Below are 27,774 nucleotides of genomic sequence, written 5' to 3'. Positions count from 1 at the left end.
AGTTGTATGAGATATAGATGGATTGGGTGGTCGTACCACTCCACTCACACCTCCTTTTCTCGGGGGGTGAGTGTAGTGATACACAGCTCCCTGGACTATCAAGAATTTGAGTCCAAAATAGACCAGGAGGGTAGATTTGTATTTTTGTATTGTCGTATTGGTATTCTGAAATGTATTCTGGCTTGTGTGTACATCCCCCCCCCATTTAATGCTCGGGTACTCCGGCTCCTCCTGGAATTTCTGGAGGGGAAGCCGGATCTCCCGTTATTGCTGGTGGGCGATTTCAATAGCTGGCTAGCTCCGGCCCTGGATAAACACCCGGGCCCGAGCACCCCGGCTTCTTGTGGTCTAACTCCGCTGGCTAGACTGCTACAGGAGGTGGGATGGCTGGATTTATGGAGACACCGGAATCCCACTGCTAAACAGTTCTCCTGTTTCTCGAAAGCACACGGTTCCTTATCTAGAATAGATTTGGCAGTGGGAAACCCGGCTATGCTCTCCTCGGTGCTAGACATTTCGTACAAACCTCGGCGTGTATCTGATCACTCCTATTTGGTGATAAACCTTATTGTATCCCACCAATCCACACTCCCAAAGGTACCGTGGAAATTTAAAGCCTTTTGGCTTCAGCTTTTTACCTCCCCTGAGAACTTAGAAGGCAACATAAAAAAGTTTTTTTCATGTCAACCGGGCTCATTGTCTACCCTTGCAGAATGGGAGGGCTTCAAAACACACCTTAAGAAAATACTTAGCAATGAGGTTACCAAGGTTAAGAAACATTCTGAAGCGCTGCGGGACACACTGGAATCCCATGCCTACTCCCTTGAGGCAAGGTATGTCCAAGATCCAACTGACTCCGCGAGGGAGGCTTGGCAGTCGGCTCAATCAGCTTATGAGCACCTGCTGACCTCCTCGGCGGACAAAAAGAGGTTTTTTTCAAAGACTGCCTTTTTTGAGGAAGGGGAGACGACCGGACGCCTCTTAGCCAGAATAGCCAATTCTGATAAGAGATCTCCGGCAATCGGGTCCATAAGGAGGGCTGACGGACGGCTGGTACACTCCCCAGATCAGGTACTCCAGACGCTGGCGGAGTTCTATGAGAAGCTATATTGCTCCTCTTCCAGATATAGCTCCGAGGAGCTGTCCAGTTACTTGGATGGCATTGTATTTCCACAGCTTAGGGAATCCCAGAGGAAAGAATTAGACGCCCCTCTGACTCTTGATGAGATGCAAGAGGCGGTGGCTGCATTCCCTAACTGTAAGGCCCCCGGAGGGGATGGTATCCCTATGGAAATCTATAAAACCTATTCTGAGATACTACTCCCCAAGCTCTTAAATGTATTTCTTACCGCTAGGAAGCACAATACCCTACCACCCTCCATGTCTAGAGCCCACATTGTTTTAATTTTAAAACCAGGCAAGGACCCCGTAGACCCGGCCTCATATAGACCGATATCCCTATTGCAGTCAGACATCAAAATATTGGCAAAGGTTTTGGCTATAAGGTTGAATAAGGCTGTTACCTCAATTATACACCCTGATCAGGCGGGATTTATGCCCAACAAATCAACAGCAATAAACCTTAGGAGATTGTATCTTAACATGCAGTCCCCACCGGATAATAAAGGTAAGAGAGCATTGTTGTCTCTCGACGCAATGAAAGCCTTTGACAGTGTGGAATGGCCATACCTATGGGAGGTAATGAAAAGATTCGGTTTTGGAGAGATATATATTTCTTGGGTACGTTTATTATATCATTGCCCTCAGGCGATAATTAGAGAGGCGGGTAGAATGTCACTGCCCTTTGCTCTGGGGCGGGGTACACGGCAGGGGTGCCCTTTGTCCCCCCTGCTGTTTGCTCTAGCCATAGAGCCGTTGGCAATACGGGTCAGAGACTGTCGGGATATCACCGGCTTCTGTTATGGTGACAGACAGGAGAAGGTGATGCTCTACGCGGATGATACTATGATTCTTTTGGGTGACACTGACCACTCCCTAAAAAACACAATGGATACAGTGATTCGCTTTGGGGACTTTTCAGGCCTTAAAATAAACTGGACCAAGTCAGCCCTAATGCCAATGGATGATGCAAGATTATTAAATGAAGAGAAAGTTGGGGGAATCCCTGTATCTGCTTCCTTCAGATACTTGGGGATACAGGTCTCTCCTAAGATTAGGGAATATAGTCAGTTGAATATTTCCCCACTACTGGCTCGATTTCGGCTGCGAGTTAAAACCTGGAATGCTCTGTGTATGTCGGTTGCAGGCAAAGTGAATCTAATTAAAATGATTCTGATGCCTCAACTGTTATACATACTACATAATTCTCCGGTAGTCATCCCACTTAAGATATTCAGAATAATTAATGCCATTTTTCGTGAACTGATCTGGAAGAACCGCCCACCAAGGATAAAACTAGAAAACTTACAACGCCCTAAAGATGAAGGTGGACTTGCATTGCCTAATCCATGGCTTTATTACTTGTCTTCGCAAATGCAACATTTAATAGGCACCATGGCCGTGGAGGGGGAGTCTACGGCCAGGGTCCCTAGCGCTTCAGAATATATAATGCTACATACGATAGGGGTTAAATCCGTTCCCACGGCTTTGGAGGCCGCAGCCTTTAGCAAGCCTCAGAAATGTTTTCCCACTTATGCCCTCATACAAAAAATATGGAACAAAACTAAATACATTCAGGAGGCGACAGGTATCAACGAATATAGTCCTATATGGGGAAATGAGTCCTACCCAGAACTTGCTAAATTGCAACATGCAGAAAGGTGGAAGAGGTTTGGCATTCTCTACCTAAAGCAAATCATAAGAGAAGGCAAATTATGTTCATTTGACAATTTAAGGGACCTATATAGTCTCCCGTCCTCCATGCTTTTTTACTATATGCAACTTAGACATGCATTTGAAGCACAGTCAAAAACCTCTGATTGGCACATTAGCTCGAACCCTTTGGCAGATTTGCTTAAAGGGGCAGAGACCTCTAAAGGATTCATTTCCCAGAGCTATAGCACCTTGCTCCACAAATACCTTCTAAAGCATCCTTTGACAGTAAAAGGGAAATGGGAGTTGGATGTTGGACCCTTGGATGAGGATCAATGGGAGGAGGTCTTGCAGTCAGTTTCCATATGTTCACTGAATGTAACGCAAAGACTAACGCAACTATATACACTTCTGAGAGCGTATTACACACCCCATAGGCTACATAATATGGGACTTCTTCCCACCCCAACCTGTACTAGATGTAAGAGAGATCACGGAGATCTAATACATATGCTATGGAGATGTCCCAGATTGCATGTGTACTGGGGGGGGGTGGTGGACACGCTGAACGCAGTGTTTGGGGTCTCCATACCGCTGGACCCTAGACACTGTATTTTGAATGTGTTAGATGAACTAGAGTGGGAACCCCACGTCAGGGAAGCTTTAACTAGAGCCCTATTTGTGGCCCGCAAGCTAATCATGGTACACTGGAAATCTGAAACGCCTCCCTCAGTCAAGGAATGGATTACTGCACTAGGTCATATATTAAGAATGGAGAAAATTATATACCAACACAGGGGATGTTCAAGAAAATTTGAAAAACTATGGGAACCATGGCTAGGCACTCCTGGGTTAGCTCCGGAGGACCTGGTCATGGACAGATTACTGCGCCTTAATAACGGCTGAAGCCATGGTGTACCCCGCATTAGCCCTGATTGGAGCTCTGAACTCGGGTTGGTTACAGATAGAGGGTTGGTATTTCCATAGGTAGGAGGTTGTGTTATCAATTCCCATCTTATTTTCTAACAGTGGGATGTACTTTACATTTTTGTATGTGCCTGATTCTTATATGGAAATATGCCTGTTTAGGCTACTATGTACAATTTAACTGTGGTTTTCTTGGACTGTACGTACTTGTTTTTTCAATAAAAACTTTTTCTTGGATAAAAAAAGAAGATGGATGGATCACCAAGCACTTCAGTCCCGACCTTGTCAGGTATATAACACAAGTAGGAGCGATCTCACAGTCACCATCAGTGTAACGAAATGCCAGGGTTCCCACAGCATGTAAGTATACAGTAGGGCAAAAAAGTATTTAGTCAACCACCAATTGTGCAAGTTCTCCCACTTAAAAAGATGAGAGAGGCCTGTAATTGTCATCATAGGCATACCTCAACTATGAGAGACAAAATGTGGAAACAAATCCAGACAATCACATTGTCTGATTTTTGAAAGAATTTATTTGCAAATTATGGTGGAAAATAAGTATTTGGTCACCTACAAACAAGCAAGATTTCTGGCTCTCACAGACCTGTATCTTCTTCTTTAAGAGGCTCCTCTGTCCTCCACTCATTACCTGTATTAATGGCACCTGTTTGAACTTGTTATCAGTATAAAAGACACCTGTCCACAACCTCAAACAGTCACACTCCAAACTCCACTATGGTGAAGACCAAAGAGCTGTCGAAGGACACCAGAAACAAAATTGTAGACCTGCACCAGGCTGGGAAGACTGAATCTGCAATAGGCAAGTAGCTTGGTGTGAAGAAATCAACTGTGGGAGCAATAATTAGAAAATGGAAGACATACAAGACCACTGATAATCTCCCTCAATCTGGGGCTCCACACAAGTTCTCACCCCGTAGGGTTAAAATGATCACAAGAACGGTGAGCAAAAATCCCAGAACCACACGGGGGGACCTAGTGAATGACCTGCAGAGAGCTGGGACCAACATAACAAAGGCTACTATCAGTAACACACTACACCGCCAGGGACTCAGCTCCTGCAGTGCCAGACATGTCCCCCTGCTTAAGCCAGTACATGTCCGGGCCCGTCTGAGGTTTGCTAGAGAGCATTTGGATGGTCCAGAAGAGGATTGGGAGAATGTCATATGGTCAGATGAAAGTATAACTGTTTGGTAGAAACACAACTCGTCGTGTTTGGAGGAGAGAGAATGCTGAGTTGCAACCAAAGAACACTATGCCTACTGTGAAGCATGGGGGTGGCAACATCATGCTTTGGGGCTGTTTTCTGCAAAGGGAACAGGATGACTGATCCGTGTACATGAAAGAATGAGGGCCATGTATCATGAGATTTTGAGTGCAAACCTCCTCCCGTCAGCAAGGGCATTGAAGATGAAACGTGGCTGGGTCTTTCAGCATGACAATGATCCCAAGCACACCACCCGGGCAACGAAGGAGTGGCTTCGTAAGAAGCATTTCAAGGTCCTGGAATGGCCTAGCCAGTCTCCATATCTCAACCCCATAGAAAACCTTTGGAGGGAGTTGAACGTCCGTGTTGCCCAGCGACAGCCCCAAAACATCACTACTCTAGAGGAGATCTGCATTGAGGAATGGGCCAACATACCAGCAACAGTGTATGACAACCTTGTGAAGACTTACAGAAAACGTTTGACCTCTGTCATTGCCAACAAAGGATATATAACAAAGTATTGAGATTAACTTTTGATATTGACTAAATACTTATTTTCCACCATAATTTGCAAATAAATTCTTTCAAAAATCAAACAATGTGATTGTCCGGATTTGTTTCCACATTTTGTCTCTCATAGTTGAGGTATATCTATGATGACAATTACAGGCCTCTCTTATCTTTTTAAGTGGGAGAACTTGCACAATTGGTGGCTGACTAAATACTTTTTGCCCTACTGTATCATCCAAGCAATTGTAATATTGGAATTACATAGCGGTTACTTACTGATACCGGATCACACAGAGAACTCTCCAGTGTGGGATGAGATTCAATCTGACTCCACATCCCAGACCTACTAAGACAAGTACTTTAATTGTACAGTCTACACCCAGGGGACTTTTAAGGTGCCAAACAACCAACCTCATATATTAATAAAAAAAAACACACAAATGTTATGTGATAGTTAAAAATAAAGCAATTGATCTAAAAAATTGGATCAATTGACACATGTACAGTATGATGTCAAATGTTGGAGCTTCCTTATACAGTACATAAGGATTTTTTATATCAATTGTTCAATTTTAACTGTCAAATATAATTTGCATGTTTTTTTTATTAATATGTGAAGTTGATTGTTTGGCACCTTAGTTTATTAAAAAGGGAAAAAAAATCAGCACAAGGGGCATTACTTACTATCAATGTAATGTGTCCTTTGTCCTGCTCTATTTGAAATCTATATTTAAGATATATAAGCATATACAGTAGTATCTTGGATTACGAGCATAATCTGTTCCAGAAGAATGCTTGTAATCCAAAGCACTCATATATCAAAGCCCGTTTCCCCATAGGAATCAATGGAAACTCAGATAATTTGTTCCAGTGTCACTGCTAGTGTAAGCAGTACCGCATGTGGCCAGAGGTGGGGGGGGCGCCGGAGACACTCGGAAACATTCGGAGACGCTCGAAGACACTCTGAGACACTTAGAGATGCTCGGAGACACTCAGGAGCAAAGTGTTTCCGAGTATCTCAGAGTGTCTCAGATTGGCCCCGAGTGCCCTCGCACCTCTGGCCAAATACGGTACTGCGCACCCCAGAGGCTTGAATCCTGCTTGTCTTGCAAATCGAGTCAGGATTAAAAAAAAAAAAAAAAAAAACAGCTTGTATTGCGAAATGCTTGTAAACCGCGTTACTCGCAATTCAAGGTTTTACTGTACATTATATTACCAAAAGTATTGGGATGCCTGCCTTTACACACACATGAACTTTAATGGCATCCCAGTCTTAGACCATAGGGTTCAATATTGAGTTGGCCCACCCTTTGCAGCTATAACAGCTTCAGCTTTTCTGGGAAGGCTGTCCATAAGGTTTAGGAGTGTGTCTATGGGAATGTTTGACCATTTTTCCAGAAGCGCATTTGTGATTTCAGGCACTGATGTGGACCAGAAGGCCTGGCTTGCAGTCTCCGCTCTAATTCATGCCAAAGATGTTCTATCGGGTTGAGGTTAGGACTCTGTGCAAGCCATTCAAGTTCCTCCACCCCAAACTCACTTATCCATGTCTTTATGGACCTTTCTTTGTGCACTCGTCCAAATCATTTGGTGGAGGGGGGATCATGGTGAGGGGTTGTTTTTCAAGAGTTGGGCTTGGCCCCTTAGTTCCAGTGAAGGGAACTCTTAAGACGTCAGCGTACCAAGACATTTTGGACAATTTCATACTCCCAACTTTGTGGGAACAGTTTGGGGGTGGCCCCTTACTGTTACAACATGACTGCATACCAGTGCACAAACAAGGTCCATAAAGACATGGATGAGCGAGTTTGGGGTAAAGGAACTTGACTGGCCTGCCCAGAGTCCTGACCTCAACCTGATAGAACACCTTTGGGATGAATTAGTGCGGAGACTGTGAGCCAGGCCTTCTCTTCCACATCAGTGCCTGAAATCACAAATGCGCTTCTGGAAGAATGGTCAAACATTCCCATAGACACACTCCTAAACCTTGTGGGCAGCCTTCCCAGAAGACTTGAAGCTGTTACAGCTGCAAAGGGTGGGCCAACTCAATATTGAACCCTACGAGCTAAGACTGGGATGCCATTAAAGTTCATGTGCATGTAAAGGCAGGAGTCCCAATACTTTTGGTAGTATATTGTATTTATGGAGAACTATAGGTCCACAAAGAAATCTAGGTCAACGAGTGACTCCACTTCCCTGGGGGCCATACACATCCCGATTGTCAGAAAATATCAACCTTTTTTTATACCCATCAAGCGATAATTATCGCATGACAATCTCTATGCAGGGGTAGGCAACCTCGGCACTCCAGCTGTAGGAGTCATGCCTGTGATTGTCAGGGTCTTGCAATGTCTCATGGGACTTGTAGTTTCACCACAGCTGGAGGGCCGTGGTTGCCTACCCCTGCTCTATGTGAATGGTATTTGGCATCCGGACTTTTTGTTTATGTGTAATGTTTTGTGCGTCCTTTTTGTCTTTTGTCTATTTTCACACTTCACTTTTGTAGTGTTTTAATTCTTGATCTAGCATATGTGAAGTTGCAACAATACTGCTTTCCACACTGCGCATCTTTTTAGCTGTTATTTCTTTAACTCAATACATTTTGTATCCTTTTACCTAGTCCCTATTATGACCCTTTGTTGCTATAGTAGCCGTTTTCCTCCTGGGTAGTTCTTACCAGGGTCCCCTTTTGTATGCTTAGATTGGCTTGGCTACGGTGACAACACCCGACTGTGGTGAGTGGTCCAAAGGTGACTATAATTAATATATTCTTGTGGATATACATTGATAGAAATCTTCAGAGAGGATCAACCGGTCAATTATAAACAGCTTTATGAAAGTATATTTGGTATAAATAGAACATGAAAAATTGCAAAAACCTCCGACATAACAAAAAGTTAAAATGACAATGTTGTCAAAACTAGACAAGAAAGCAGCTGCAGACACCCATACAACCCTACATCCACCACACACTCGTCCAATCCAATGGTTTAATCAAAGAGGCACTAGTGCAAGTGGCTGCAGATGGAGTATAATGTGGTTTTTACCCCCAGTTGGCCAGTCTATGACTTCAAAGGTAGTACAGGGCCAGATATGATATGGAGTATACAAGGGATGGATGGGGTTAGGGTTAGAACGTAGGGTTAGAACTGTTAGGGTTAGGATTAGGGGTTAGGATTTCCCCTTGAAGAAAAAGGTTAGGACTCAGGGATTGGAATAGAGACCACCTCCAAAGGTCAAAGGTCAGCAGGCGGGTCCCCAGAGGTCAATGGTCAAGAGGCGTGGCTGACCCACCCCCACCAAAGTGTTCCGCCTACCCCAACTAAGTTGGGGAATGAACAAGTCGGGAAATGAACAAGTCGGGAAAAGCGCTTACAGTTGGATCTGCCAAAACATAATCAATCAGTGGTGCATTTGCATAGTATAGCCGTAGGGTCTGAAGAACCTTCTGAAACCCAAACTATGTAACTCCTGATGGAGAAACACAACTTCAAAATCTCGATTTGTCATCTCAATTGTCATCTCAATTTGTCATTGCATGCACTAACTGCAGAAGAAATTAAGGCCTTACAGTTAGGTTTAAAGTGGTTGTAAACTCACTTTGAAAAAAAAAACAAAAACTAATACCTGCAAGACAAAGGCATAATGAGCTAGAGATCGAAGCCCTCGCTGCGGTGCCCGTACACAGCACCAGCCGGCGACATCACTCCCGCGGGTTACTTACGGGTATTGTAGCTCCGGCGCTGTGATTGGCCGGAGCCGCGATGACGTCACTCCCGCGCATGTGCGCGGGAGCCGCCGGTTATGGCACACTCACTGAAGGAACGGCACATATGTGCCATTGCTTCTGTTTGCTTCAGTGCGCATGTGCTGATGACCTCAGCACATGCAAATACAAGGGATATCTGAAGAACCTTCTGAAACCCCTGATGGAGAAACACAACTTCAAATTCTCGATTTGTCATCTCAATTTGTCACTAACTGCAAAAGAAATTCAGACCTTACAGTTAGGTTTAAAGTGGGTTGTAAACCCACTTTAAAAAAAACCCCAAAAAACTAACTTCTAACTGCTTCAGTTTGCTTCAGTGCGCATGTGCCGATGACGTCGGCACATGCAAATACAGGGGATATCTCCTAAACCGTGCAGGTTTAGGAGATATCCTGGGTAGCTACAGGTAAGCCTTATTATAGGCTTTCCTGTAGCAAAAAGTGGTCTGTAAGGGTTTACAACCACTTTAACCCTTTGCCCTGATGCAAATGCAGACAGATTTGATATAATTAAAGATATGCATGTTTTTGCTCGACGATTAATGTTTAAGGTTCTATATCATAACCCCAAAAACATTGATCACTTGGTCTCCTCTACTGGTGAGAGTAATCTCACAATTAGAGAGGTCCAGGCTGTTCAAGAACTCATGGAACTATGGGAGGAGAGTGGAGAGTCCATAGACTCGCTCCTTGGCCCCCCAGTGTTACGAGATCCAACTACATTGAATAATTGTTTCCCTCCCCCTCAACTATTCAAAGCCAAGTCCAAAAATTTCCCTACATTGGGCAATAATCCTAATATTTGGGCCTTTGTGCAACAAATTACCAAAGATGTGGAAGGGATGACCTGGTTGAGGTCATGTCCTAATAATCTCTCCCCACCTCTTAGAAAGGCATTACTATCATTACAAAAAAAGTTGATAAGGGTGGAAACCTTGTAGTTATGGACTGTGTAAACTATGAACATACGTGTCTGCATTTTCTTAACAGATCGAGAATGGTACAGACCAATTTCCCGAACAGTTATTGATTGTTACTGTAATGAATACAGGATTATCATTACCAAAGCCTACTCTAAAAATGTGATTGATAAGCCCACTTGGACCTTTCTAAATGTTCAGCAACCCAAGGTTCCTACTTTTTTGCCTTACCCAAGGTTCACAAGTCTTCAACTCATCCCCCTGGTTATCCCATCATCTTGGGATGTGGATGTCTAACTGAAAATGCAAGCAGCCTAACTGACACATATTTGAGTCCCCATGTGAGATCTTTGTTCTCCTACATGCAGGATACTATTGACCTTGTTAAAATCACTGAGGGTATTTTTGTTCCTGAACATACTTGGCTTGTTGCCATTGTTGCCATTGAGAGTCTGTACAATACTATCCCGCATGAGCTGGGACTATGTGTTGTAGCAGACCATCTACGTGAACGGGGCCAATCTGCCCGCAAATACATTGAGTTTATATTGGATCTTTTGAGATTTATCCTTACAAGGAATGTTTTCATGTTTGATCCCTCCCACTACCTCCAGGTGCAGGGGGTTGCGATGGGGACACGTTGTGCGTCGTATGGCAACCTGTACCTGGGGGTGGGGGGTGGGAGAGGAACCTATTTGCTATGGAGGACATTAGCAAGTACCTGGAGTATATAATCACCTTCCATCAATATATTGACTATATACTGATAATATGGTCAGGTACTTACCAGGAATTTATTACATTTATGAACATCATAGGCACAAACGATAACCTCAAATTTACAATGTCATGTGATCAGAGATTCATTACCGTTTTTGGATATTAAAATTTTTGTCAAATCTGATGGCTCACTGGGCACTTCATTGTTCAGAAAGCCATCGGCTGGCAATTCTATTTTACATGCCTCTAGTTCCCACCCCCAATCTTTGGTTAAAAGCATCCTCTACAGTCAGTACCTTAAATTAAGGCAAAACTTTATTTACGTTTATGCAAGAGAGGCTATACTCTCAGTATTTTGAAAAAAGCTTTTAATAGAGCTAAAGCTCATGTATGTGACAATTTGATCTATAGGGAAAAAACTAAATCAACTTCTCAGTCAGTGAGAATAATTACTTCCTATACAAAACAACATAAACAAGTGAGACAGGTCATAAACAAATAATAGCCATTATTATTGGCTGATCCTATAGTAAGTAAATATACATGGAAAAACAACCACAAATTACATACAGACGAGCAAAATCTTTAAAGGACCGTTTGGTCCAAAGCCATTATAATGTCTCTGTACTATCCCCTATGACCCCTGGTTCATTCTCATTTGGTAAATGTGATCATTGTCGATTCATGTTGAACAGTGATGAGATAGTACTGCCTAATGATCAAATTCATAGAATTAGACATAGAGTGACTTGCCAGACCCCTGGAATTGTATATTTAATGAAATGGACATGTCGACATTTGACGCTGCTGGAACAACAGGGACACACATGCCACTGCAGGACTCCAGGTACTTGTGATATGACAGATGGTTACTCTATCCTTGCAATGTCAGCAGTGGATGGAGTATCTTTGCTCCCCTTTTTTCTTTGTTGTTTGTAAGACTGGTAATTTGAGGAGCGTTCATGTGAACACTTCCTGTCCATGACTTCCTTTCTCTACTGCATATTTTAAGCTTTTTTTTCTGTTTCTCTTAAGTCCTAGAGACAAGTACCCTGCCTTGGGGAGTTTATGTCCCTGGGTGTTGAGCTTTCTTGCAAAATTTTGTTTGTAAATTGTTCTTTTTGTTTTTTGTATGTTGCTTTTTGGAGATTAATTCCCATTTGTTGATACACAACCCAATCACACTGATATTGTTTATGTTATTCTTAACTGGTCCTTGAATGCCCCCTATGGTCACCTGTAGTTCTTGGTTCTCTGTGACGGCTACAGACCCCCTGAATTATTACTGATTGTAATGTACACTGCCTTTAAAGACTGGGGGCCCAGGATGTGGGCGAAACATGTTGGGAATTCCATCTAAAGTGCTGTATCCACAAGAACCATGTTTTATGTACTTGCTATAATTGTTTTTTAGACAATTTTTCATCTCTGTTTAATAAAATAATTTTATATTATTTTTTTCGTGATCACTGTATCATACTTCCAAATTCCCATAAATCCCCCTGTACCTATTCAAATTAAGGGATGTGGTGCTTAAAATAGTGGTTTGTCCGTGGCTAAAAATTTATTCTGAAAGTTTCTGTAGAAGCTTGTGTTCTACGAGCAAAACATGTCAGCACAGCGTCATTACCCTTGTGATGTCCATTCCTAAACTAGACCCTGGAGACCCCCACACTCATGTCATCTACCTGCGGCCCGACACTGCACACACGGAGCGGCATGAACCAAGAGTGCTCTGGTGCACCTCCATGTGGATTCTATCTATGAGGCATTAGGAGCCTTTAGCATGGCTGGGGAGTGGTGAGATTGCACTGACTTACTTTGTGTATACTGTCCATAGGACACCTACTCACCCACATGTAGCTGGCCTCTTAACAAGATACTGCACGCACATCGCTCCTATCTGCACCCGTCCACCCGCCCATAGTCCAGCTTAACACAGCCAAGTTAGCCGGTGGGCTACCATTCAGTACATTGGTGTGCAGACTCCATTCAGCCCTTACCTGTACCTACGGCTGTACTATGCAAATGCACAACTGATTAACTTTGTTTTAGCAGGTCCATCCATCTATACCTTGTATACTCCATATCACGTCTGGCCCTGTACTACCTTTGAAGTCATAGACTGGCCAACTGGGGGTAAAAACCACATCATACTCCATCTGCAGCCATTTGCACTAGTGCCTCTTTGATTAAACCATCGGATTGGATGAGTGTATGGTGGATGTATGGGTATCTGCAGCTGCTTTCTTGTCTAGTTTTGACAAAGTTTTCATTTTAACTTTTTGTTACAGTATGTCAGAGGTTTTTGCAATTTTTCATGTTCTATTTTTACCAAATATACTTTCATAAAGCTGTTTATAATTGACCGGTTGATCCTCTCTGAAGATTTCTTTGTGGACCTGTAGTCCTTCTTAAATATATGCTTATATATCTAGAGGATCAGGCTACCATCCACTCCCTGTATGTGAGGTGATGACACAGTGATTTTTATCTTTTTCTTTATTCATTCTATTCGAAATCTGAACACGGTAGGTCGACTGCTTGGCAGGGGTGCCACTCAACGATTGCTTTGCATCTTTTCAATGAATGCAAAGCATTCTCTCATTGGAAGGAGTTGGAGAGGCAAAGCACTGACATACACATGTCACACACTCTTCACCTCATCCAATCAGAGAATGCTTGACTGCAGCGAGAGAAAAATACATTCCTTCCTGATTCCTCAGGAGGCAATCAGATATTTCCAGGATTAACAGTCCCTCGTGTTATTACCTATAAATGGTAATATCTAGTTATATTTGTATATGTGTATTTATTATTTGCAGTGACATCACATGCTCCACTTTATCCAAACAGAGAATGCTGAGGAAAATATAATCCTTCCTGATACCCATAAGGCGAGGGTCAGCAAACTGTAGATCGTGATCTACCAGTAGATCGCGGACAGGTGACTGGTAGATCAAGGTCTGGGCTTGCTGACCCGCCATTCCAGAGCATCAGAGTGCAATGCAGAGGGACTACTTGTAAAGTTGGACCTGTAGTAGGGAGCAAGAGCCGCATAAGCCGATGCCTCCTCTGTAGTGCTGGCTCCTGTCCCATGCCAAGTGAAACCAACTGCACTCCACCTCTTATCCCAGCTAACGGTCCAGAGTAGTGCCAGCAGCAGGAAAGAAGAGATCTTCAGGTCAGTGTGAAGCAACACACTGGGCATAATAGCAGCATTGTGTTGCTTTCTCACCACCCGCTTTAACCCCTTGGACCCCGCAGAAGCATGCAGTTGCAGGGCGCTTGCAGAGTGGCACCATTTACTTGAATGGGTAGCGAATGGTAGGCGGTAGCACCCATCAAATGCAACAGGGGGCTTAATTCCTGCTGCGGCATGTGTACACCTTTGGTTGCTACCTCAGCAGCTAAAGGGGGTAGGGATTGGGGACAGTAAAGCCACAACTCAACCGCAGGGTTTTACCACTCCCAACTTTACGTGCGAACGAGCCATAAGGGTGCCGCTGCTGCGATCCATGTGTTTGACAGGTGGTGAGGAGGCGATATGTTACCTCCTCACCACCTGATTTAAACTTATGATTGCCGTGCAGTGCATACGATTGCGACATGGTAGTACGCCAAATTAAATTAAATCAAGTGTGAGGAGGCAACACTGTGCCCAGTGATCTTTGACTTCTCCCATGTTGTTTCTGGTAGATTTCCACCCCTACCATAAGGCATTTAGATAATCCAGGGATCAACAATCCCTGGCGTTATTACCTATAAATGTTAATATCCAGTTATATTTTGTGTATTTAGGAATGCATCCAGCTCATTTTTAAAAAAATCTACTGAGCTAGATAGAACTTGAGGGGGCCTATTGCACATTTTCACAGCTCTTACTGCAAGGAAGCCTTTTCTTATGTAGATGTTAAATCTCTTTTCCTCCAGACACAAAGAGTGCCCCCTTATCCTCTGTAATGACCTGAAAGTGAATAATTCTACAGCAAGTTCACTATATGGACCACTTATGTATTTATACATAGTGATCATTTCTAATCAACTCTTCTCAACAGAGAATAAATTCAATTCAGCTGATCTTTCTTCATAGCTGAGCTCTCCCATGCCTCTTATCAGTTTGGTTGCCCTTCTCCAGTTCTCTGATATCCTTTTTGTGAACTTGTGCCCAAAATTGAACAGCATATTCTACACTGATAGAACATTGCCAATCACTCTGTGTCATTCCAGGCACCAGGCGGATCCAGGCTTTATTGTCGTGATGACATGGTGCCTGAACTGATTCCTGTGACATCAGCAGAGAGCAGACTTCAGCCCGCTCTCTGATGAAAACCGGTCACAGGATTGCAAAACAAATTGCACTCCTGTGATCCATAGGAGAAGTACAGCCAAATCTCCTTTAATATTTGCAAGTGAGCACACAATAAACACAAATCATTAGAACCCACTTCAGTGACTATAACAGTGACCAAAATAAATGTTTCCAAATATTACTAGTGTTTAATGCAACAAAGAAACAATGTCCATGAAATCAAAACAAAATGTAACCATTTGTGAGTCCATCAACTCTTGTCAGGAAAAAAAATAATTTGTGTCAATGTGCTTAAAGGGGTTGTAAAGTCTCATGGTTTTTCACCTTATAGCGGAGTTCCACCCAAAAGTGTAACTTCCGCTTTAGGGCCTCCTGACCCCCTGACATGCCACATTTTTATCTGGGGGGGGGGGCAGTGGGTACCTAGTTTTGGCAGGTACACAGCTCCCACTTCCGCTCATGGCGTCGCGGTGGAAGATTGCCCGGCCATTCAGAATGTACAGCGCGACTCACGCATGTGCACCCGGCTGTGAAGCCGCAAGCACACACTTGTAGTGCCGGCGCCGCGGCGAGAGGAGGAGAGAAGCGAGGCTTCGAGGCTTTGGGCGGCCGCATCGCTGGACCATGGGACAGGTGACTGTCTGTTTATTAAAAGTCAGCAGCTACACTTTTTGTAGCTGCTGACTTTTAATCAACACAGAAATGGATGGAACTCTGTTTTAATGCATTCTATGCATTAAGGTGAAAAACCTTCTGTGCTGCAGCTGCCAGAGATGTGCATGACCCAACGACTCCAGTCGCTGTCTCGGGTCCTCATTAGATAGATTGATAGCAGCAGAAGCCATTGGCTCCCGCTGCTGTGAATCAAATCCAGTGACACGGGAGCCGGGGGCCAAGTCCTGCTGAATGTGTCAATGGACGCCTGCACGGGTGCCCCCAGGGAAAGCAGCTTTCTGTGGGGGCACCCGATGAAGAGGAGGAGCCAGGAGGGCCACCGGAGCACCCCAAAAAAGGAGAATCAGGGCTGTTCTGTGCAAAACCCTTGCACAGAGCAGGTAAATATGATATAGTTTTGTTATTTAAAAAAAAAAATAAATTAAAAAATAACCTTTACAATAACTTTAAAGTGGGAGTAAACTCCCATCTCTGACATTTACCTACAACAGCCTACAATAAATACCTATAGGTACTGTAAAAATCTCCTAAACGTGCACTGTTTAGGAGATATTTACTGTACATGTCACTGGCACATGCTCTCTGAAGGAATGGCCACCGGGGAACTGCATGCACTGGAGTGACATAATCGCGGCTCCGGCCAGTCACACAGCTGGAGTGCGCAAACCCAGAGGGAAGACCGGGTAAAGATGGAAGCTCCTGCAGCGATGACAGTGCGGCACTGGAAGGCTTCGTTTTCAGGAACATTTAACATAACTGTCGCTGTTTAAATGACAATTGCACGGTCATGCTACACTGTACCCAAACACAATTTTTATAATTTTGTTTCCCACAAATAGAGCTTTCTTTTGGTGGCATTTGATCACCTGCAGAGGTTTTTATTTTTTGCTAAACAAATAAAAAAAAAGACCGAAAATGTTGAAAAAAATAAAGTTTTTCTTCGTTTCTGTTATAAAATTTTGTAAATAAACATTTTCTCCTTCACTGATGGGCATTGATGAGGCTGCACTGCCGGGCACTGATAAGGTGGGACTGATGAGCACGGATGAGGTGGTGCAAATGTGGTGGCATTGTTGGGCACTGATGATGGGCACTGATATGCAGCACTGATGGGCACTCATAGGCGACACAGATGGGCACTCCTAGGTGGCACAGATGGGCACTCATAGGTGGCACAGATGGGCACTCATAGGCGGCACAGATGGGTACTTATAGGTGGCACTAATGGACACTGAGTGGCACTGATTGACACTGATAGAAAGCACTCATTGGCATCACTGATTAGGAGGCACTGGCAGGTATTGCTGGTGGGCACTGATTGGCTTCATGTGTGGGCACACATTGGCATCATGTGTGGGCACACATTGCCACCCATGGCCACCAGGGATGCTATACCTGGTGGTCATCCGTGGTGGCCATCCCTGGTGGTCCTAGGTGAGCATCCATGGGGGGGGCTGTGCTGATAAACAGTTAGCGCAGGCCCCCTCCTGTCAGAGGAGCAGACGATTGGCTTTCCTCTACTTGCGTCTGTCAGACGCGAGTGAGGAAGAGACGATAAACGTCTCTTCCTGTTTACATCGTGATCAGCTGTGATTGAACACAGTTGATCACCTGGTAAAGAGTCTCTGTCAGACGCTTTACCTAGATCGGCGTTGCGCTGTGTCAGACTGACACACGGGGGCGCGCAGCAGCTTGTTATCCTGACCACGTCATATGGCGTTCGGTCAGGATAACACAACCACTTTGCCGACGTCATTTTGCTATATGGCAGGCGACAAGTGGTTAAACAACCAACATGTCATACTGACCTGCTCTGTGCAATAGTTTTGCACAGAGTAGCCCTAAACATCCTCTTCTGGGGTCCACCCAGTTTTTGCATGCGGTAAGTGCAGAGGGTGTAAAGTGAACATATGTGATATGAAAAGGAGAAAAGGTGTTGTTTCTACCAGTGAGGAGAAAGAGTTTAAAATTAAAGTGATTGTAAACGATCACCTTGTAAAACCACCCATTCAGTTTAAAATAGAAATGAAAGGTAAAATATTTGCGTATAGATAAAAAAAAAAAAAAAAATATATATATATATATATATATATATATATATATATATAAATATTTTTTTTCCCGTTTTATAAATGATCACATTCCCTCTGTTCTCAGCTGCATAAGAGTTGGAGGGAGGAGAAGCAGCAGAACACTGAGCCTCCCAGTGAATGGCTGTGCAGCGGGGGCATGTCAGGACAAGTCTGATCATTGTAGGAGAGCACACTGATTTCCCAGCATAGCTAGGGAACTGACCAAGATGTGCTCTCCTGCTAAGCATGGTCAGTTTTTAATAGGAAAGCAGAGGGACTGACAGGAACACCAGAGATTTCACATAAAGAAAGCAATGCAAAGAGAACAGGATATTTTCTCATACAAGTACATGGTACAGCAGGCACATATCAGGAATATGAAGTTTTGAGTTAACAAATGCTTTAATGATTTTGTCTCCTGTGAGACTACACATGTTATATACAACTGAGCAAGACTGATGGTAAGGCTAGATTACAACTTTAACATGTGCGGTTTTGACAGACAATTTGTAGTTCATCGTTTGGTATTACAACTGCAATCCTTACCAAAAGAGAAATTACGGTATGCGGAAAATCGTGTATAGCAAACATTCTAATTTCCGTTTTATTCAATCAATATGAACCACCCAAACAACTCAGCAGAATGGCTAAATTTAACAAGGGTTTAAAATAAAGTTTAAGGGGTCCATATCAAAAAAACATTTATTGGCAGAATGTCAGAAGCATTTGTACAGACTAAATGAAAATTGTTTTTTTTCAAATAGAATTTTCTCCTGTATCATTAGCTTCATCTAGTGGTCAAAATGTGGTATATTTTCTCGCTGAGATATTTCAAAGAATTATACTACATTTGGCCATTAGATGAAGCATGAAGCTGATGATACAGGAATTAATATATTAGAATACATACTGTGAATGTTTCTGACATTTGTGCAATAAATGTTTTATAAATAGACCCTCTAAGTGTACTTTAATTTATATAATGTATACCTTGGATCAGCAGTACAAAATTCAAAGTAATCATGTGCAGGCAAAGGATGCAGTTGCTCTTCTAGTTGTTCTTTACTGATGCTGGGAGGAAGGCGACGAATTACCACCTGAAATAACAAAATACCATAAAAATACAGGGTTGACAATAACTTAAAGAGATGTTAAGCTCAACAAAAGACACTGAAATAATAAGAAATGTATTTTTTTATTTAAAGATAATCAGCAATGTTTTTTAATGTAAGTATATTCAGTGCAAAATTTTAGTAAATGTGTTTAACTTACTCTGTCTGAGGATGATTCTACACCAGGAAGGTTAGAGGTGAGAGGACTGCAATTTCTGCAAAATCTCCTTCAGGTTTACAAAAACCATGTAATACGAGGGTCTACCTAACCAAGCTTCTGTGTGTGGTTGTTGGGGACTTTCCCTCACTGCCGAACTGGGACAGTAAGGGGAAATCTTACAAACAGAGCCCTGAATTGAAGAAGAAATCCTGCAGGGTTTCTAATCCTTTCTCACTCTAATCAAAACGAAAAAAAAATTAGTTGGACATACACTTTATGTAAAACTAAAAAAGGAGTAAATATAAATTGTTCACAGGTAAGCCTGCATAGTTATACAGTAATAATCTCATACTCACAGTTTTTATGTTTACACATTGGTACAAAAAGTACATAAAACAGAAATGCAGATTTAAACCCCGCTGCACACGGGCCGAATGTCGGGTGGCATTTGTCGGGTGACATTTGGCCCGTGTGTACTGCAGCCGGTCTGACAGAAGCCAGCCATTCGGCTAGCTTCTGTCAAAGGGGCATGACTGAAAAAGGTCTGCTGACCAGCTCCCAATCAGTGCTCTCAGCCAATAGCTGAGAGCGCTGACCTGAGTGTTCTGGCGTAGGGGCCATCCCCCTGTCAGAGCACAAAAGCACAGCAGGGGAGATTGATGTACTAATATCGGATTGTTAGTACAGCGCCTCCAACCTAAGCTGTCAGTTTTTTTTGTTCAGCGCGTTGGGTTGAACGAAAAGTAGACTAGCAGTGTGTACTAGGCTTTAGGGGGTCTAAAGCTGGGCGTAGATGGATCGGTTTTGAATGGATTATTCCACCCATACAACTGAAGTGAAAAGAGGAATCCCCCCCTGCTGAGACATTGTATTTTGGCATTGGGGACTCTCCACTGTCAAATTACACTGATCAGTGGCTGGCACCCACTGGCTGAATGCTGCTCTAAAATACACCTGTAAACGACACAATGTACATTTGCATATTAGATAATCTAGAGCTGCTTTCAGCGACATAAAAAAGAAATGTCAGGCACCTCCAAGGCCCTGTTCACATCTAGCAATGGAAGAGCACCGTGGTTTTAGCACATTTGGTGGGCTGCTCTCTGCTCCAAAAGTGTGCCAAAGTAGCTCCAGGGATGCACAAATCAAATCGCCTGAGACAAGCAGTTCCGGGCACCGGACAAGTGTTTTCTTTTTACATTTAGCCCTGCTGTGGGCAAGCAGCAGGGTTTACTTTTACAGAGTGCACACTGGAGCTTGATACAAGCATGCACTTGTACTGAGCACCAAGTGCTTCTTTGTGCAGGGGTAACCTGAAGGAATACATTTTTTTTTCATATTGGGCTAACACTTCATTTATTTGCTCAGCAGATGTGCTTCTGCTGAGTGTTAAGAGAGCCAGACACTCCCCTTTCCTGACAAGCACCCAATCAGTGCTCGTCACACTGCAAGATCTTTCCCCTCCCTGCTAGTCCCCGGGTGAGGTGCTGGAGACAGGCAGGGAGGTGAGTAGGAGATAAACAACGCAATGTTAAAAACGTTAAAAAAAACGTTAATGAATTCCCTTTAATTTTTAACTACTTGACGACTGGCCCATAGTAAAAATAAGTCATTACTTTGTTGTTAAATACCGGGGTTATGGCAGCACTCGTCTCTATGCTCTTGGAAGACCGGATGCGATGTGTGATGTCACTTCCGATTCTTGGGCCATAGTAAATGTTCTTTTTTAAAGCAAAAAAATGTTTTTGTTTTACTTTTGCTTTTAAAGGTAAATGAGAGATTTGAGGTCTTTTTGACCTTCAAATATCTCAATGAAGAGGACCTGCCATCCTTATTTCTATTACAAGGGATGCTTCTCCTGGTCACTGTGCAATCGGGCCACTTACCATAGAGCTGACCATGGACCAGATGATCCCTGGCCATCTCTATGCCTCTTGGAGGCCACAAGCGACATCATGACGTCACTTTCGGTGCCGCACCTGTAAACACTTATGAGATCTTTTTTTTTTTTTTTTTGATCTCAGGTATTCCAGCATAGAGGAGAGACTTGTCATGCCCTATTCCTATTACAGGGGATGTTTAGATGTTTACATTCCTTGTAATAGGAATAAAAGTGATTAAAAAAAAAAGAAATTAAAGGGAAAATGTAAAAATGTATAAATTAAATAAAATAAACAATAAAAAAAATGTTTGAAAGTGCCCCCGTCCCCACGTGCTTGCACGCAGAAGTGAGCACTTAAGTAGGTCGCGCCTGCATATGTAAACGGTGTTCAAACCACACATGTGAGGTATCACTGTGAACATTAGAGCGAGAGCAATAATTCTAGCACAAGATCCTCTGTAACTCTAAACTGGTAACCTGTAAAAATGTTTAAAGCGTCGCCTATGGAGATTTTTAAGTACCGTAGTTTGTCGCCATTACACGAGCGTGCAACAATTTTCAAGCATTGAGGTAAATGTTTGTTTTGTTTTGAGTTCGTTAAAGCATATATTTTTTTTTTAAATTGCGTTTGAAAGACCGCTGTACAAATATCGTGTGACATAAAATATTGCAACTATCACCATTTTATTCTCTAGGGTTTCTGCTAAAAAATATATATATATATATAATGTTTGCGGGTTCTAAGTAATTATTTAGCAAAAAATACTGATTTAAACTTTTAGGGCTCTTTCACACAGAGGATCCGTATGTCCGTTTTTCATTCTTCCGTTTTCGGATGAAAAACGGACATACATGTATCCCTATGGAGCGTCGGATGTCAGCGGTGACATGTCCGCTGACATCCGACCCGCTCCGATCCGAAAAGTGTAACGGAGGAAAACCCTACTTTTCCATCCGTTTTCGGATTGGATCGGGTGACGACAGACTCTACGGTCCGTCATCATCCGATCCCCCACAGTGTGCAGCGACGGACCTGTCATTTTCCTGCTCAGTGGGGATCGGCGGAGCGATCCCCGCTGAGCAAGCGGGTGTTCACAGGGTGGATCATCACTGATCCACCCCGTGTGAAAGAGCCCTAAGGCTGGGTTCACGTTTTTAACCGCATCTAATTTGCATGACATGTGAATGTAACTAGCTCTCAATAGAGCCAGTTCACACATTTCCGGGGCGGCCACGGTGCGCTTTGAAAAAGGCTCCTGTGCGTTTTTAGATCCAGTTCAGGTACGAATTCAGGCAAAAATTTGCACCTGAATTGCACCTGGACCGGTGAACAGGAACGCACCGGACCCTGGACTGCAAACCACAGCCGGACATATGTGAACCCAGCCTTAAAGCGTTTGTTAACCTAAAAAAAAAAAAGGATCCTGTTCCTTTAAAGCATGCTTGTGCTGTATAATTTGGCCCCCCATATCACCTGAAATACCTGGCTGATCCTGCCTGGCTATGCCCTCCCCCCTGTAAACTGACCACGGTGTATCACGGCTGCCGAGCCCTGACACCGTGGTCAGTTTATGTGCCTCCGTCAACCGCAGCTTTCTCCTGTGTCCTCTGTATCACCTCTTTCTTTCTTCTACAAAGTTCAGCAATAGTGGTGAGCTGGAGTGAGCATCTGGAGAGACATTGCACCTCGTTGGCCTGAGCGGTGTATGCTTTGTGTTGTGCACTAAGGAAAAAGCATAATGTGAAACTTACCTTAAAACGAAGCTGTTCCAGTGCCACGATGTCAGCACTGCAGCTGCTTCCATTTTCACCCGTCTTGCTTCCAGGTTCACAGGTTCCAGCTCTGTGATTGACCAGTGATGCGATGACGTCACTCCCGCGCATGCGTGCAGGAGCGGCCGTTCACGGCACAGGGCTCGGAAGGAACGGCACACGTGGCCATTCCTTCAGAGCGCATGTGCCAGTCATGTCACCGGCTTGCATGTAATGTAAATATCTCCTAAACAGTACACGTTTACACAACTAACAATACACATTTACACTACCAATAGGTAAGCCTTATTATAGACTTACCTATAGGTAAATGTCAGCAGAGGAAGTTTACTTCCTCTTTAACCCTTCACCTCCGATTTAAATACAGTTTTGGTTAAAAAAAATGTTTTATTCAAAACAGGTAGATTGTCATGAGGGACAAGTAGATGAGAACCTCAATTTAGTCCCTTTGACAAGTAATTTTTAAAGCGGACCTTTGGTCATTTTTCATCTTTCCATCTATAAAATCTTCTGCCCTTGTTGTTTTAACTTTGGATAGTAAAACTTTTTTTTCTCCCAGTAAATATCTTATACAGCCCACTTCCTGTTTCTTGTCTGGTCATTAGCCTAGGGTTATGACATCATGCACAGCTCTCTCTCTCACTCTCCTGAGAGTTTGCCAGGAAGGGAGGGGGGATGAGAGCTGCAGAGCTGGAGATGTGCCTCTGTGTAAATCCAGGAAGTGAACAGGTAGCAGCTTCAGCTGCCCTCAGTTAAAATGGATGCAGCCAGACTCAGCGGAGGGAGATTTCTGCAGCATATTTGGCAAGTACAGAATCACAGTATATATAAAATAATATGCAATGTGGTTGGAGGGAAGCTTCAGAATGGCAAAGATGTTTTTATTACAAATTATGTGAGCAGACTGCAGTACCTCTTTAAGAAAATTTCAACACCCCTGAGCTAATGTAGCTTTTTTGGAGCCGACTTTTTTTTTTTTTTTAAAGGTACTTTATTAGTTTTCCAGTAAAGGACAAATAATCATTGAACAGGGTATATATCATACAGGTCTTTGGTTCGCTTTTGGAAAGCGTGGTTTGAGTGTTTTGTAGGGAGAAAAATGCTAATTTATTTTGCGTTTTGGGTGTTATTAAAAATAAATAGTCGTTTTTTCAGTGATTTGGGCATGTTCCAGCATCGCTGGCAAAACCTCATGATTCTAGAACGCTCACATGTGAACGGGCGCTAATAGCAGTATTTTTTTTTCCTCCCCGTGTGCATGAGGCCCTATTACTGTATAGGAACTGCCGCTGTCCATGGTGCTGCCTCATGTCTGTCTATCTGAGGAAAACACAGCAGCAATTGGACACTTACTCCTCCTTATCACCAACCTGCATGCACATAAATACCGTGCTTTGTGTATATCACTAGAATGTGAATGCTCCCCCCTCATCCTCAGCTGTACCCACAGCACTCCAATGTATCACCTACAACACACACATACAGGGAAGATGGGGACAGGTCATGTGACCGCCCCGTCCAATCACAGCCTGGTACCCAATGAGGCTCGGTGTACACGCACGGTCATAGTACACAATGAAAGCGATGATGGCCACATGAACACGGTCACCTCACCTTGCTGAGGGCCGCCTTCCTCTCCTCCCTTTGTTTCATGGCGCTCACTTCCCCCTCCCTGCTCTTCCGGTCACTGCTCCGGTTCTCCCGGTTGCCCCTCAGTACGGACGGCGGCGTTTCCCGCTCGCTCCTCATATTCGGGATGCGACCCCCCCTAGTTTGTGAGTGGCTGCCCGTTGTGGTATCTGCTGTTCACACTCATGTAAAGGCGCCACCGTCTACGCCAGCGAGATCCCCATCACCTGCCGACAACGAGAGATGCTGCGGCTGCTGTCCCGGTGCGCGTCTCCGTGTGACAAGCTTGTGCGCGCTCCCGTGTAGTCGCCGGTGCGCGCTCCCTGTGTAGGCCCCCCTCTTATACTTCAGTGATAGATGTGAGGTGCACTGATCTGTATGGGGGAGGGGATCTCCACAGTACCCCTTCACTTCCTATGGTCCTATGGCAAGGACCCTGAAATTCTCTCCATGGAACACCCAAGTACCACAATCTCTTAGAAGCTTTACTATGTTATTGTCATTGCAATCGTTTTCTTAACCACTTCCATACCAGGCACTTTCCCCCCTTCCTGCCCAGGCCAATTTTCAGCTTTCAGCGCTGTCACACTTTGAATGACAATTGCGCGGTCATGCAACACTGTACCCAAATACATTTTTATCATTTTTTCCCCACAAATAGAGCTTTATTTTGGTGGTATTTGATCAACTCTGCGGTTTTACATTTTTGCGCTATAAACGAAAAAAGACCGACAATTAAAAAAAACAAAAAAAAAAACTGATGGGTACTGATAGGCAGCACTGACGGCACTGATAGGCGGCACTGGATAGGCAGCACAGATCAGGAGCTACTGACAGGCATTACTGATTGGCACTTTGATGGGGCCCTGACAGGCATTACTGATGGGGCACTAATTGGCACTTTTATGGGCACTGACTGGCACTGTTGTGAACACTGATCGGAACTGTTTTGGGCACTGACAGGCGTTTATTATGAGGACAGGCTGGCAGGTGTTGGGCACTGATTGGCAGCTGATGGGCACCTTTTGATGGCTGTGCTAATAATCAATGTGTTATCAGTACAGACACCCCCCCACCCGACAGGGAGAGCTGCCGATCGGCTCTCCCTGTCAGCGTGAGTCGAGGAATGACGTTTACTGGCACTTCCTGGTTCACACGATGATCACAGCTGATCATGTGGTGGCTTCATACCACGATCGGCGTTGCGGTGTGTCAGATTGCCACACAGCACTTCCGATTGCCACAGGCACGCGCTGGCTGTGTTATCCTGATCACGTCATATGACGTCCGGTCAGGATATCACAACAACTTTGCTGCCATCATTCTGCTATATGGCGGGCGGTAAGTGGTTAAAGTGGAACTTTGAAATGTTTGTAAACCCTTGTGTTTTTTCACCTTAATGTATCCAATGCATTAAGGTGAAAAAACACCTGGCAGTCACCGGCCCCCCAGCCCCCCATTTTATTAACCTGAGCCCCTGCATCTCTTCAGCGGGGGCGTGCTGTCCCTCTCTCCACGGGGTCCTGGCTCTTGATTGGATAGATTGATAGCAGCGCAGCCATTGGCTCCTGCTGCTGTCAATTAAATCCAATGACATGGGGGCAGGGCCGAGTCCGGAATTTGTGTCTGTGGATGCAAATGCTGGACTCGGGAGCGTGCCTGCAAGGTAACCTCCTCAGGAGTGAGCTTCTCCTAGGGGGTTATCTGATGTGGGCAGGAACTTCATGAGCCGCCAAGGGACCCCAGAAGAGGATGTTCGGGGCCACTCTGTGCAAAACAAACTGCACAGTGGAGGTAAGTATGACATGTTTGTTGTTTTTTAAAAAAAAACAATCCTTTACAATCACTTTAACCACTTCAGCTCCAGAAGGTTTTACCCCACTTCATGACCAGGGTATTTTTTGCTATTAAGCACTACACTACCCCAACTGGAAATTGCACAGTCATTCAACACTACACAAAAATGTGCGGTTTTTAATTCTGCGGTTTTTAATTCTCTGTTATATAAGCGAAAAAAAGCGAAATTTTTTAACCTCCCCTCTCAATACTTTCTGTAGACATATCCAGTGGTGGCTGGTGTTTTTTTTTTTGGGGGGGGGGGGGGGGGGGGAGGGTGGCAAACATCCACCCAGCCCAATCGGTCGGGAATATCAGTGTTTCAATAGCGAATATTCATTCGCTCTTGTAACACATCTAGGTTGGCCCATCCTATTTTGAAGCCTATTAGAGCCTCTGGCTCTAACCACGTGTTTCAACCCCCCCCCCCATTGGAATCCATGCATACGGCATCCTGCATAGGGGCCTGACACATGGATAGGGGGGGCGGCGCCCGTGATGGCCCCTGGACATATCCAATAGAAAAAAGAATTACATTTCTTCATAAATGGAGGCCAACGTATATTCTGCTACATGGTTTTGGTAAAAAAAATCCCAATAAGTGTATATTGATGATTGGTTTGTGTTAAAGTTATAGCATCTACAGACTATGGTATATATACTGGAATTTGTGCAGCTATAGATGCTATACTATAATGGCGGTGATCAGCGACTTATAGTGGGACTGTGATAGGGTGGCGAGCAATTTTGCACTAACAGACACTATCGGGGAGCGTCACTAAGTGACATTGACATTGCAAGTGACGCTAATACAGTGATAATAATTACTGTAAACCAACACTGTACTGATGACACTGGCTGGGAAGAGGTTAACATCTAGGGGCAATCAAGGAGTTAACTGGGGCCTAACAAGTGTAATGTGTGCTGCTTTTACTCTCTGATCTGGTTGTTTTTTCTTTGCAGGGAGAAGAAACAGCCAGATCACTGGTCCTATGCACACAGAGAGCTGTGTTTTTGTAAACACAGAACTCTATGTGTGATCTGACACAGCCGATCAGCTGACTTCACTCAAAATCATTGGCTGAAATCAGCTGCCAAACTCGTGCTGTGTCCAATCACAGCAAGGGGCGCTTGTGTGTGCCGCCAAACCTGTAAGAAAGAGCCCACCTACAGGTTTGTGATTGTGCCTGCACCTAGCAGTATATTTAATGTGAGCAGTCGGCAGGTGGTTAAAGAAAAATGAAAAGAGTACAGCAAGTTGTTTTATTGCTGAATAAACACACTCAGGGAATTCAATAAACCATTTCTGACACTATTCTGGCGGTATGGCCTCTTTAAAATGGGCAGCACCTAAATCAGGAAAGCCTTGAAGAGTACAGCCGGTCTGACAGAATTAGCTCATTCTTGTTTGCTCCACCTAAAAAAACAGTCACCCGGGTTGCAACAGGTTCCTAAAGAATTACCCCCAGTTCATAGATTAG

At 44.0% G+C, this 27,774-nt stretch overlaps 1 protein-coding gene across 4 annotated transcripts in view; it reads right to left on the bottom strand.

The window, feature by feature from the left end:
* UPF3A (UPF3A regulator of nonsense mediated mRNA decay) overlaps positions 1 to 24,776 on the bottom strand; it is a 71,944-nt gene extending 47,168 nt beyond the window's left edge. For all 4 annotated transcript variants that reach the window (XM_073614734.1, XM_073614735.1, XM_073614736.1 and 1 more), the window contains exons 1-2: positions 24,443 to 24,776; positions 18,892 to 18,998 (exon numbers count right to left, since the gene is read on the bottom strand). In XM_073614734.1, the coding sequence (XP_073470835.1) occupies positions 18,892 to 18,998; positions 24,443 to 24,577 (242 nt within the window). In that variant the 5' untranslated portion in view covers positions 24,578 to 24,776. The remainder of the gene's footprint in view (positions 1 to 18,891; positions 18,999 to 24,442) is intronic.
* Between the last annotated feature and the right edge of the window lie 2,998 nt (positions 24,777 to 27,774).

This window comes from Aquarana catesbeiana, linkage group LG02 (assembly GCF_042186555.1).
Source record: "Aquarana catesbeiana isolate 2022-GZ linkage group LG02, ASM4218655v1, whole genome shotgun sequence".
NCBI classification, from domain to species: Eukaryota; Metazoa; Chordata; class Amphibia; order Anura; family Ranidae; genus Aquarana; species Aquarana catesbeiana.
This window is presented reverse-complemented; position numbering and strand designations above follow the sequence as displayed.